General features: G+C 38.7%; 2 protein-coding genes across 2 annotated transcripts in view; both read right to left on the reverse strand.

Annotated features, from left to right (window-relative positions):
- aif1l (allograft inflammatory factor 1-like) overlaps positions 1-13,752 on the reverse strand; it is a 199,637-nt gene that overhangs the window by 15,733 nt on the left and 170,152 nt on the right. The window contains exons 2-4 of the mRNA XM_067438630.1: positions 11,364-11,426; positions 11,101-11,162; positions 3,977-4,043 (exon numbers count right to left, since the gene is read on the reverse strand). Of these exons, the coding sequence (XP_067294731.1) occupies positions 3,977-4,043; positions 11,101-11,162; positions 11,364-11,388 (154 nt within the window). The 5' untranslated portion in view covers positions 11,389-11,426. The remainder of the gene's footprint in view (positions 1-3,976; positions 4,044-11,100; positions 11,163-11,363; positions 11,427-13,752) is intronic.
- The window catches only part of lamc3 (laminin, gamma 3), a 131,159-nt gene continuing 130,018 nt past the window's right edge, over positions 12,612-13,752 (reverse strand). Inside the window, exon 28 of the mRNA XM_067438629.1 lies at positions 12,612-13,568. Within this exon, the coding sequence (XP_067294730.1) occupies positions 13,318-13,568 (251 nt within the window). The 3' untranslated portion in view covers positions 12,612-13,317. The remainder of the gene's footprint in view (positions 13,569-13,752) is intronic.

The raw sequence follows: 13,752 nt of genomic DNA on the forward strand, positions 1-13,752 counted from the left end.
TGTCCCCTTTTATTCTAAACTATATTCTTTTTCTCCATACTCTCATTTAATTTCTGGATTTAGGGCAGCGGCATACACAGTCTGAGCACTTGCCGCAGCGTTTGACCCACTAATGTCAGTATGCGTGTTTGTGTGTGAGCAAGGGCCTTCATTTCAACAGTGTCAAGAGCAATCTCCTGCCCCTTGTGCCTTTGACTTCTGTCATTTTCTTCAATCCTTTTTTTCCCTCACTCTGTTTAACTAGAAATCATTCTAACAGTCAGAACCACTTAACCCCTTTAACCGATCACTCCCTCTTGAAAATGACCCACAAACCCAAATGTATACACTGTGAACGGCTGGTAGTAAATAATTTAGAGTCCCTCGGGTCTAAAGTCAACATGCTTCACAAACCGCTCCCCATTTTATTCCATAATCGGATGTATTTCTGACTAGAGCGCGAGAGAGCGAGAGAAGGAGGCCAATACACACCAAAATGGAGACAGGTGTTTAGAAAGTAAAATGATTTCATGATGCCAGCAGAAAAGGACAGTTGTTTCAGATACAGGCACAAATTGATATTACAAATGATATTAAAGGTGCACTGTGTAAATGTAAGCAGCATCTAGTGGTGAGGTTTGCATATTGCAACTATTCACCCCTCCCTTTCAAAGCATATAGAGAAGCTACGGTGGCTGACACAGGACAAAAATGTTGTCGGAGAGAGCAGAAAGAGAGACTAGCGATCTGTCGAGAAGTTTGTCCGTTTTGAAACATGATTTCAATGTAAGGGGACCCGGCACAACAATGTACAGTATAAAATGGATACACTTAAGTATGTTTTTAAAATGTCATGAAACCCCAAACCAAATTTTCTGAGATTTTAATATAGTTATTAGTGTTGAGCATCATAGAAGTAAATGCTACCATCCATTTGTTTTTTCTCTACATTCAATTTGTGGATTAAAATGAATCTTTGTACCAACATCACATAGTGACGTATGCGTTCAATCTGACGTGTCCTTATCCAATGAGAAAAGGGCCTCGCTTAATTATTCATGAGTCTGCATATTCTTATCCTATGTCAAGATACCTCACTTAACACAGCAGCACATGTTGATTGACAGGCACTTGAAAGAGTGAGAGAGATCAAAAACAATAAATGAGAGATGCATTAATGGATCAAAAACAAGGTCTCTTCAGTGGACCCAGAGTCTTGAAACAAACGATTAATCCACACTTTTATAGCCTTTTTCAAAACTGTGGTGAGAACTGAGGGCTGCTGAAGCAGAGGGTTTCATGACCCCTTAATAGGGATGGGTATCGTTAAGGTTTTAACGGTATTACTACTCTTAACGATACTGCTTATCGGTCCGGTACTTTAACGGTATTCTTATCGGTACTTTTTGAGATTTACCATTATATATATATATATATGTATATATACACCCCATACACACACTTAACAAAGATACACATTATATAGGTCTACACATTGCTTTAATTTCAGGAAGAATTCTAGTAATCAAATGTAAAATAACACTGCATAGTTTATCATAGATAGGATAAATTAATGCTTATTAAAGCTGAAGTTATTCATTCAAGAGCTGTGAGGGATTTTCTCTTTGCATTTGGTTGTTTAATTCGCAGTAATTCATCATCATGTTTATTTACACTGCTGCCTCTTTAAGACAGACGTGCAGATCTATAGGCGACTGATAATAGGCAGATGCACTACATTTTCTCCCAACTATCCATAATAACAACGTCCATTTTAGACACAAATTGTGTTGTGTTTAAGAGACTCTCCAAGCCGGTCATTTTGACATAGATGCTTGTGTACATTTGATCGTTTAGACGCGAGTGTGAAACCGAAAGTATAATTTGCTCGTCTCGTTGCGGGCTGTTTCAGAGCGCGCGCGCCGACTTGGGAACAATCTCTTGCGCACATTTTTGTGCTTTTAATCGCTCTTTTTATTATTAAACGTGTCCCACAATTTACCAGCAGTTGCTAGACTGTATTTTACAACAATCACCGATCGTGCTGATTTTGTCAGTTTAAGTTATAGGGAGAAATGACAGTGTAGGCTACTGCTGCAAGCGGAATTAAGTTGCGCTAGACATAAATATTAAAATTATATTCTTTTCCAAAATCTAAAGCCAAAATCTTTGCCAAAGAAACCAAAATCTAAAATAAAATCACATTATCACAATCTAGTGTGAAGTATAACCAGGCTATGTTTGAATGTTTAGTTCTGTCCTCCGTCATCACTCATTAGGGCTGTCGTTTTGCGCTCTCTCTCTCTCTCTCTCTCTCTCGCTCTCGCTCTCGCTCTCTCTCGCTCTCTCTCTCGCTCTCTCTCTCTCTCTCGTCACGTGTATTTTCAAAAGTACCGAAAGCAGAACCGATAACGGCCCAGCTTATCGATACAACGGTCTTTCAAAATTCAGCCCCGGGGCCCGTTTAATACCGGGTTTCGGTACCCATCCCTACCCCTTAATGATCTAAGTGTAAAAACAGGAGATTATTTTTGACGTGCTGACATTCTGATAGCATTTAGCTTAGCCCATTAAGCCCAGTTCATTTACTATGGTACCAAACAGAGATCAAGTTAAAAGTAACCAAACACCTCCACATTTTCCCTATTTAAATACAGTTACACTAATAGTTAAATGATCAAGTATGGTGATATAAAATAAAACATGGCGCTTTTTAAAGCGGATTAAAAAGGAGAACTATATTGTATGCCGGAATAGCACTTCAACACGGTGCAGTAAAAAGTCCCGGCTGAAAAATCCCCCCTATTTCAGTCAATAGGGGGGAGGGGGAGATGTAAGGAAGGATGTTTCAGCCGGGACTTTTTACAGCGCCGAGTCGAAGTACTCTCAGAAGTGCTATTCCGCCATACATTATAGTTTTAATTATAGTTTCAATATTATAATCTAACCGGTTAATAATCGATTAATGAGCATCGGTTGTCAGTCGGGAAAATTAACCGAAATGAGCATCCCTATGTTCACCACTTGTTTTAGAGTTAAATTAGAGTTGTTGATACTGTACTTTTTTTTTTACCGTATAACTTTATAATCATGACTGAAGTAGAACAAATAAAAGATAATATTAGGAGAGTGAAAGAAAGCAGCACTGGCTGCAAGATACGTTTGGATGTGCCACAGCCTGAGAGACAGCAGGTGAATGTGTGCGTGGATTGTGTCTGACCTGAGCACAGTGACCCTCAATATGTGCGAGTGTGTGTAATTATTTTTTAAAATTGAAATGTATAAATCACTTATTGACGTATGGTTTGTAAGGATATGGTAATATTTGGCCGATATACAATTTCTCTTTTTAATCTGAAGGTGCAAATAAAAACCTAAATATGGAGAAAAACCCTTTTAAAGTTGTCCAAATGAAGTCCTTAGCAATGCATATTACTACTAATAATAATTGTATTATTTATTTATCATAGGAAATTTACAAAATATCTTTATGGAACATGATGTTTACATAATATTCTAAGGATTTTTGGCATAAAAAAAAAACAATCAATCATTTTGACCCAAACAATGTATTGTTGGCTATGGCCACAAATATACCCATGCATTAGAAAGAGCAAGATGATGACTTCAGGATTCAGGTGGCTGAAGTTTGCATGAGGGTTTTCACAGAGAAAAGCAAAACCACATTTAAGCTTTGACTAAAAAGGCTCAGAGGACTGTTCGTTTACATTCCAGTTGTCCTTTCCCACACACACACACACCGTTATTTTCCTCTCCCACAAGAAGCACATGTCCAAAACCCTTAGCGCTAAAACAACAACAAGGGGGCAAGACACGCACATTCCTTCTAGACCATATGGAGAAAGCAAGTCAATCACACATGCGCAGACACCCACACAAGCTCTCTTAGCATTCACGCCACAAAGTACACACAAAACCTGTGCACATAAACACTGGAGAGAAACATTTCAACTATCCGTTAGTTTGCAACTCTTACTTTTAAAAGAATCCAACTTCTCTGGTAAATCCTCCTCATCCCGGTACTTCTGATCTTCCATAAACTCCTGTAAATAGAGAGAGTGAAAGAGAGAGCATGATTTCTAACTGGAACAGACTGGGTGGATGAATGATTACTGTTGTTCTTTCTCATGGTTGAAGTTGAGAGAGTAAACAGAGTGCAAACTCTCAACCATGTAGTTTTATTCTCTAGATTAGAAATGTGCTTCAAAAGATCATTTCATTAGGGGCTTTCACACCAGAGGAACCTTTTCATAGTTAATTTAACTAATGACAGCAGCACTTGCTTTTTGGCATGTTCACACTGCAGGAAGTGGGAAAGATTTTAGTTTAATAGTTAGGAAAAGGCCGGATCCAGGCATAGCCAGGAGCGGGCTGAGCCCACCCAAATGTCTGTCGGTACCAATACCTTAAAAATTTGACAGTTTATTATTTATAATCATTATGATCAAAATGGGCAAAGAGGCAGGACGTAGGCGGAGCTGAGGTGAAGCGATGTCTAACAGACAGCAGATAAATGGCTATCCACCTGTCAAAGTGGCCACGCCCTTAATTATGCAGAACTTTAAGGCTTTATATAATGTAAACGAATGAGTTATAAAACAATTCACCCTCTCACGGTTGTCATAAAGGTCAAAATTAAAGACCAAAACCACAATTTGTACCAAGCTGTAAACACGTTTTTTCTGCTGTAAATCTGGGCATTTTAACATGGCAGCATTTACACTGCAGGTCTTGATGCAAATTCTGATTTGGTGACTATATTAGATTTTTTTTATGACCTGCTTACATCATCTTGTAAAAGTGACCCGTATCCGATATTTGCATAAACTATACACTGGCGAAAGAGCCCAAGACGTTCTAACCCAGAAAAGGAAGTAAAACGGCGCGATATGCAATGGATGCAGGCGAAATGATTATTCAATGTTTTGCTTTACACACATTTTTAGTCGTAAGGCGGAGAAAAAGAGGAGATCTCAATTGCAGTTTGTGTCCACCTGAGTCGACGTCATTCGCCTCCGTCCCTTTTTTAACGACTCACATTTACTGGGGAATATCCGATTTGACCGCTTACATGGCAGACGCAAATGCACATATCCGAATCATATCTGATTTATTACCAAATATGAGTGAGGCCTGAACCCGATCTGAGGATATCGGAATTCATGCGTTTTTTCCTGTTTCCATGTTCACGTCATATCCGATCTGTGCCACATGAGAGGAAAAAATTGGAATTGGGTCACTTGAACCATGCAGTGTAAATGGAGCCAATGAGATTCTGCTCCCTTCTGAAGCCTGTCCCTAGTGGCCAGTCGAGGAATTGTAGTTCAAGTCACTTCCGTATTGGCTTCAAGAGAAACTGCGGGAGGTTGCCACTTGGGTAAAACTAACTCTAATCAAAGATATTATTGTGCCATTTTTAGATCTCAATATACAATGTATTGTTACCCCCCTTTTAAGATTAATTTTAATGAACCATATGGAAAATGGTATGACAAAATTGGTCTAGAATATAGAACAGAATATCTATTTCTGCTCAGCTTGCAACATTAGCCATCAACTACATGGCAAACTCTATAATACAGTATATGGTGTTTACTTTGTTTAACAGTTCTATCTAATAATGTATAAAGCAGGACTGTTAAACAGATCATAAACAAATAAAAACAGAGTATGTGAGAGCTGTACTCAGGCTATGGCTAAGCTGTTGTCAGCGCAGTCAAGAGTGCCGCACAACAACCAGAATGGCAGGACTCACGTGACGGATTACGCCACATCAAATTTCCAACTGGAGGTGCGAATGCAACCAGGAAAATTATCCTAAGGGAATATTAATTCTCTGAAGGCTGCCCTGGTGGCTAGTTTCTATAACTACCTGGTGCGAAAGCCACTAATGCGTGCCAATGAACCTGGTATGTCTTTTCCGGTCTGTATAAATATCTAAGGATTTTTAAATATCACAACAGAACACGCTGGTTAAATATCTTATAAAAAAAGAGCAATTCCACATAGAAAACCTTTCAGACTGGATTAACTTTCAGACAATTCTCTAATATTTCTAGGTTATGTGGGAAGCATTTCTGTTTTTCAAGTTTGCCTGGTGTGGCGTGATAGAATTTTGAACATAATCGGGCCAAAACTGTAAGTTCATATCAAGAGTTCGAACCAGCTTGCCAAAGTAATCATTCCAGAAAATTTATGTCCGGCTTGTAAACACCTTCAAACTAGCACTGGTCTATGGCGATTATGTACTAGGTAGGCATGCTCTGAGGCTCTACTTTCTCTGACGGGGAAATCATTTCTTCTGTTTGGTCGATCAGACACCCCTTTTTTCTGTGTGCGGCGGGGGCGTTTGCACTCATGATGGGAGAGGAGAGAGAGTGAGCAAGAGGCAGAAGGATTGTTTTCATCAATGACTAAAAGACTTAAAGGTCCCGTTCTTCGCGATTCCATCTTTCAAACTTTAGTTAGTGTGTAATGTTGCTGTTAGAGCATAAATAATACCTGTGAAATTATAAAGCTCAAAGTTCAATGTCAAGCGAGATATTTTATTTAACAGAAGTTCCCTTTCAAAGCCTACAGCGAACGGCCGGTTTGGACTACAGCAGGAAGTGCAGAGATGTAATGACGTCACTAGAACTGTTTGTTGACTAACCCTCCGCCCACAAGAACACGCAAAAAAGGGGGCGTGGTCTTGTTGCTCTCCCACGTGGAGAAGAGCACGCATTCAGCGCTTGCATCTCTCCGTTATGGTAAGAGACGGGACCTTTCCGGGCAAAGTGCGCTAAGCTGCTGTCCAAACACAACACGGGAAGCGCTGGCCCAATCATAACTCATTACGTATTTCTGAAGGAGGGACTTCATAGAACAAGGAAATCATTAGGCCGTTTTTAGGACAGAGGAAACAGCGCTGTACAGATAAGTAAATTGTGTGAAAAATACTGGGTTTTTTTACCCGAAACATGAACTCAAGTTATATTGCACACTGTAAACATAATCAAAGCTTCGAAAACACGCGAAGAATGGGACCTTTAAATCTGTTAATCGTATAAAATGGTCACGAAATTTGGACTAAACGGGTCAATTCATATGGATTAATTTTACGTTCTCTTTGTAAACTTGTTGAAGCGTCAAAATGGTATTTGCATAGCTGTCAACCGAGGGACAGAAACTGCTTAGATTTCATCAGAAACATCTTCAATTGTGTTCCAAAGATGAACAGAAGTCTTATGGGTTTGGAACGACATAAGGGAGAGTAATTAATGAGACAATTTTCTTTTTGGGGTGAACTAACCCTTTATCTGTATAACAGGCTTTGGTCAAAAACTTAATAGAACTGGTGTCAGTAAGAGGATAAACGCAGAGAGCTAACTGTAAAGAGAAACAAAACAAAAGGGACTTCCAAAGTCCTCCTGTTATCAGAAAACCGACCAGTGCAGAATCGAAAACACTGGCTGCTTAATTCTAACATCTTTGTTAATGATCTATGACAAGATTCCTGTAAATCAAAGATCCACATGTGTGATATGAGACTTCGCTATCAGCCTTAGAGAGTGTGTGTATGGGTATAAGGACAAGCACACAGTGTGTGTGGGTGCGTTTATGAGAATTTTGATTACGGGTGGTGGGTGATGCTGCTGACTAAGTGAAGGCTTTACAAAAGCAAACAGCATGTGTGCGCATCTATATGTGCCCAAGGAGCAAATGTTCAACCTTGAACATTTAATTATGACTCATCAGCAAGATGAAAATGCTGTGAGAATCAGTCGAGAGACGAAGAGCTTGAGTGCGGCCTTCTAACTCAGTCACGACAACACATCAATATTCCTTCACACCAAAACTCTACTGTGAGTTTGCTTTGTTTGATAAGTACACAGTTTGCTTTCCACTGGTTTGCTGTAATTCACAGTCACCACAGAGCTCTTATCAGATTATTTAGCATCAACACATCTGTCATGGTGAAGGAATCTCACTTGCAGTTATTTTGAGTGGTTTAATATCACAATATTCAATATTATTGTGTTATGATGTGGTCAGCAAGCACGAAGACAAAGGTGTTTCAAAAACAAAACTGGCCTCATTAATAGTCCAAACACTCCACGAAGAAGCATATGCATGGATAAATCATTAACAGTTACAGTTAGACCAATAAAATGCATTCAGAAAACAGATAGTGAATTTCCCTTTCAGTCATGATAATTTGATTTATTTCAATTGTGACTTTGTTTTCATGTCAGTCACATTTAAAAAAAAAAAAAAAAAATCTTGCTAATCATGTCTTCAAATGGATAATGAATAGAATTGACCATTTTATGTGAAATGTAACGCTCTTGACACGTTTCCAGAGATTCGCCAGTACACAATGTGCAGGTAAGTGCCCCAGATGTCATTACTAGTAGGCCAGAACATGACCTAATTTTTTCATCATTTCTAAATGTCCATGTGACCAAACCAAGCTGTCTCTTCCACAAGCTGCAGTCCAAGAGAGAACAGCCGCTGAGGCTGCAGCTCAAATGCCACTGCTGCCCACTCCTCCATCTCTCTCCCACATAATAATGGGTCCATTCATGCTGGATCACAGACACCTGTTTCCCGTCTGAGAGCACAGAGACAGCCGGCTGCGGGGGGACACACTGCCTCTTATCACTTCAAAGAGGGGTGATTTTAAATATTAACTTTAAAATAACACGGCTCAAGAAAATAAGCCTCATGGGATTTTCGTAAAGGTCTGGGATTGTTTAAAACACCCTTTGTTACTTAAAGGTTAAGTAGGTAATTTTTTTTCAATGTTAAAGTCAGCATGAAAAGAACACTACGGCAGTCTTATCTTCCCTATGTGACGGGTATCCAAGTGAAGCTTTAATTTAGAAATGTAGGACTGGACTCTGTATATTAAAGGGGTGATGAATTGAGAAATCAACTTTCCCTTGAGCTTTTGATATATATAAAAGGTCATAGTAATATAAGATTATCCTGTAAATTTCAGAGATGAAAACTTCCTTATAAGTCAAAGGAAAGCTTTTATAGACGCCAGGCCCAGCAAATGCTCAATCTTGACATCATCATGTGGCAAAACACCGCCTTTACAGAATAATAAGCATCATCTACAGAATCATCTCGGTTGCCGCTTTCAAAACCTCCCCTCCCTCGTGAACTGAAAGGGGAACTGAAGCTCATTAAATATGCAAATATTATCCAATCACGCTGATCACGTTCTTTAGTCTACTCGGTTCATGTTATTGTGAAAATATTTGTGCAGTGTTTCTCGGGTAAGATGTCTATTCGGTCTTCATTTACTTGCTTGCTTGAATCACTTTTGCTCTTATTCTCGTACATGGATTCATTCGCTAATCTGAACAACCAATCAGAGTTCTCTCTCTCACCGACTGGGTTCGACTAGAGCTTACTGTGTGAAACACACCGGAATAACTAAGTCTGCCGATGCTCAAAAATGGCCCAACATTGCCCGATGGCCGACCGTTGGCTTGGCGTGTTCCTGGCTTTAGGGATTGACTGGGTCATTGGGACTTGCTATTGCTCCTATCTGATGTGTGACATGTCCCGCACTCACGCTGGTAAACACTTCACTGTTCGGAACAAGTGGATTTTTTTTTGAATGATTCAGCCCTTTCAACCAATCGACTCAATGACTCACTCATTAAGACGGTCACTTGCGCCACCTACTGGCAGTTTAGTTTCATGTTTAAACATTCTTTCCAACCTTTCTTATTTGTATATTCCAAAAATACTTAAAAGTATCTCAACATTATTTAATGCAGTGTTCATTTTTCTGTGTAAATTATTTAAATTGATTGGTAACAGCCATATAGCGTCTTATTCTAGTTTAATTTATTGATAAAATGTAAGAATCTAAAGCTGAAGCATAGTCTATATTTAATAATAGGTAAATGTCCTTTATAAAAAGGTAAAAATATCACAAAGTTGACAAATATCCGGATACGCTATTTTTTTACTCGGACAAGTAAATCTGTCATTCACTTGTCCGCAGGACAAGCACGTAAACTTTCTTAATGTCAAGCCCTGATATGTTCATAGTACATTTATTTATGTTGATTCCACAATAATAAAAACTGTGACGGTTGTTTGAACATCCACTCAAAACGTGTTAAAGCTACACTGTGTGATATTTTCCCCCATCTAGCAGTGCAAAGGTATATGACAATCCAGTGAATATTAGTTTCTGATCCTCTCAATTCCGATTCTGTTTTAACTCCTACGGTGGCCGATTTAGTCCAAGATTAACATGGCTTCCAGTTCAACCTCGTTCATGACTGCCATTGAGTGTTAAAACGTGAAAAGTGAAGCTTGAATTTACAGGTATGTCCCTCTTTGGCTAATGAACTTTCAAGATGGAGAGGCAACATGGCGACCGGCATTCGAAACCCTCACCCGTATGTATTTTCAATGGCATATTATAAACTTACGAGAATACTTTATTACTTGAAAGAAGTAAATATACATTAATGAGTACATACATTTTTGAAAGAACTAAGTGTTTTTAGCTAAGAATAAACTAAAAAATGCACACAGTGTAGCTTTAAACCAATGGCGTGTGTTATCTGTTTGTCCGACCAATGGCTGACGGCCTATCTGTTAGAGAGGACACCTTTAAAATATAACGCCGCTCTGGATGACTCATGCGCGGGTTGAACTGGGCTGTCTCTCAAATCCTAATTAGCTGCCTAAAGTTACCGAGACAGGGATTTGTATCATTTTCACCGTCTCGTGCGTGAGAATGGAGAAAATCCTGTCTTCGTAGGCAGCTCAATAGGTTGAGACACAGCCTTGCTCTGGGTTGTGAAATGATCTGCGGCTTAATGTGGTCGAGCTGTCTAACTAAATTAGGTCATGCTACTGAAAAAAAATCGAGCTTAACAATTCCGCTGCTGTCCGAAATAACATTTAACAGAGACCACGACAAAGAAAGGACTCAATATAATAATAACAATAAAAAACTCTAACATCTACAGACAAAGCGTTTGGGAACACAAGGGGAGTGAATGAATGGAGGCGTTTCAGGCCAACGAAATAAACTCGCTTCAAGATTAAGACAATTTTATCTATCAACGTTAGCTTATTTACCTTATTAATTTCTTCCAGCTTCTCCCTCTGCTGTTCTTTGAGCAACCCGAAGGCTTTCCCGCCTGAAAAATAAGACATAGCGACCGTTAAACACCCGTCTGGATGTTTTATCCAGGTTGCCTGGTGCACTTGCAGGCATGAGATAAGAACAGTCGGCCGCTAACGACGCACACACACGCGCACAGAACAAAAACAGGCTTCGTGCGTATAACGGTGAATAAAAGCATCGGTTTTCTAAAAACAGATTGGCGACAACGACATACCTTGTAAATTCTGGTTGGAAGGCATGCTGGTACGGTCGAGAGGTGGTAACGAAGGGAGAGAGAGAGGAGAGACTGGCGATAGATGACCGCTCGGCGTCGGTTATGAGGAGAGACGAGAGGGAATCTCACGCTGGTTAGAGTCGCAGCCGCGCAGGTCTCCCAGTGATGCGCTCACTACCCGCCAGGAATGCAGCCACAAACGCCATCGTGTGGTGAAGAGAGGTAATGCAGGCTGAAAGGAAAACTGTACTGTAGGCCTATATTATATTTCATTGTAGTAAGTAGATTAAATGTTTCCCTATCAAACAATTATATATATATATATATATATATATATATATATATATATATATATATATATATATATATATATATATATATATATATATATATATATATATATATATAATGAATTAACAAACACGTGTAGATGGCTGATTGAAGATGGTGACTAGCTGGTTGGTCAGTTAATTTCCCAGTCTGACCATCTAAAGTGTCCAAAAGCCCTCTAAAATCTGCTATGACCAAGCGGGAAGACCAGTCAACCAGCTTGGTTTGAGCTGTTTATTTGTTTTCCCCCAGCAGGAAAAGTTATTTTATTTAACAAAACGAAAAAACATTTTATTTAATTTTTAAATAAGCATATGGTTCCAGGCCTTCTATTCCGGCTGTGCTCAACTCCCCATTTAAAGTACTTTTTAAAATAAATATTATACATATCTTATTGCATTTACAGAGCTGCAAATATTGCACTTGTTCCATTTCACGCTCTTGTTTAAATACAAATATATAGTATTTTTTCTTACCTCCTATTGTTCTCATTTAATTTTGAACTCTCAGTTTAGAAATGTTTCTGTGATTTAATCTTTGCTCTGACCTGCAGTCAGAAACATTTCATTTCGCACAATTACTGCTGCATTCTTTATCATTGTGCTTGATCAATTGACTTGACAATGTGTGTTAATGTGTGAACTAGTAAGTTTGGTTTGCTGTTTTTGACATAAACATCGGTTCCCTTTGTATTGAAATGGATGAGATCTGAGTGTCTGTAGTCTTTGGTTGAATGGGGTTAAGAACAGTTAAAGGTTTTTAGCTCAGTGAATGGGTTAGATAACAGATGAAAAGCTCAGTCTTCACAGGAAGCAGATAATAATAAGCCAAGATCTATCAAAACTGAAAAGAAGCAAACAATAGCCACACAGACATCCATGTTGATAATATATTCCAAATAATGGAAAATTCAGCCAATCTCCTTTGTAACAAGAATTTATGAACAGATGGATAATAAGCACAAAAATAAATATTTAATATGCCATGTTAGATATTAAATAAGTAATGTTGCATGTCAACAGACTCACAAGTAAACACACTAATGTTCAAAGTATGATCGCACTATTTAAAGCAGCATGACACACAATGTTTATTTGATCTCAATTTACTGACTTTAAAACCAAATTCTCAGTTTTCAAACTCATGTGCAGGACAGTGTACAACAAGATTTGTTGTGTGTAGATGGCACCCCCAAGTGGCCAAAAAGGACCATATCTTTACAGTAATGTCATATCATATCAGTCAATATTCAAGCCTAATGTTCATGTTATTCTATATAGAAGCATAATAATGACCACGCTGACATTTTGTTTAACTACTGGTGATTTCAATTCAAAGTGCTAGTTTATAAATGCAATCACTTGCATTTTTAATTCTTACCACTAGAGTAAATACGTAAATAAAGCCACTCTGTCTTCACAGCAAATGCATGTTAATAAACAATTTACATTTTAATGTGTCGTTTAAATGTTCAGTATTGCTTTCTGAACAGACATAGTTGAAAGAGGAATAAAGAGGGGGATTTCAGATATTTGTTCCCCCTTTTCTATAGCTTTCCTTGATTCAGATTTTCTGTGGTGACTAACAAGACTAGATAACTGATAGACTTCTTCCTCCCACCAGCTCAGTGCCCTTTGAGTGGGCATGTTTTTGGCAAGTTCTGGGCAATGTCTGCCAGACTGTCTCTTTCTTCTCGTATGTCCTGCAGGTTCTGTTCAAGATTTTGCAGCTGTTTTTCTTGATCATTTGCAGCACTGCGAAGGCTCTGGATCTTTCCGGTGAGAGATGGACTCTCCACAGCACCCTGGAGAACGCGAAGACGGGCTGCCGTCTCATTCAAGATATGGTCATAGTTCTCCAGCGCCACATTAGTTTCTGCCAACATTAATGGGAGAAAAACATGATTTTTAAATTAATCATTTATTATTAAATCATATCAATAAAAATTGAAAAAAGGCAGAAAAAAAACAAAATCCATCCTTCAAAACAGCTTTCCCTATATAGTGTTGTGGGGATAAAATAAAATAAAATAAAATAAATCTGTTCATCCTCCCAACAG

The sequence above is a fragment of the Pseudorasbora parva genome, chromosome 3 (genome assembly GCF_024679245.1).
Source record: "Pseudorasbora parva isolate DD20220531a chromosome 3, ASM2467924v1, whole genome shotgun sequence".
Lineage (NCBI taxonomy): Eukaryota > Metazoa > Chordata > Actinopteri > Cypriniformes > Gobionidae > Pseudorasbora > Pseudorasbora parva.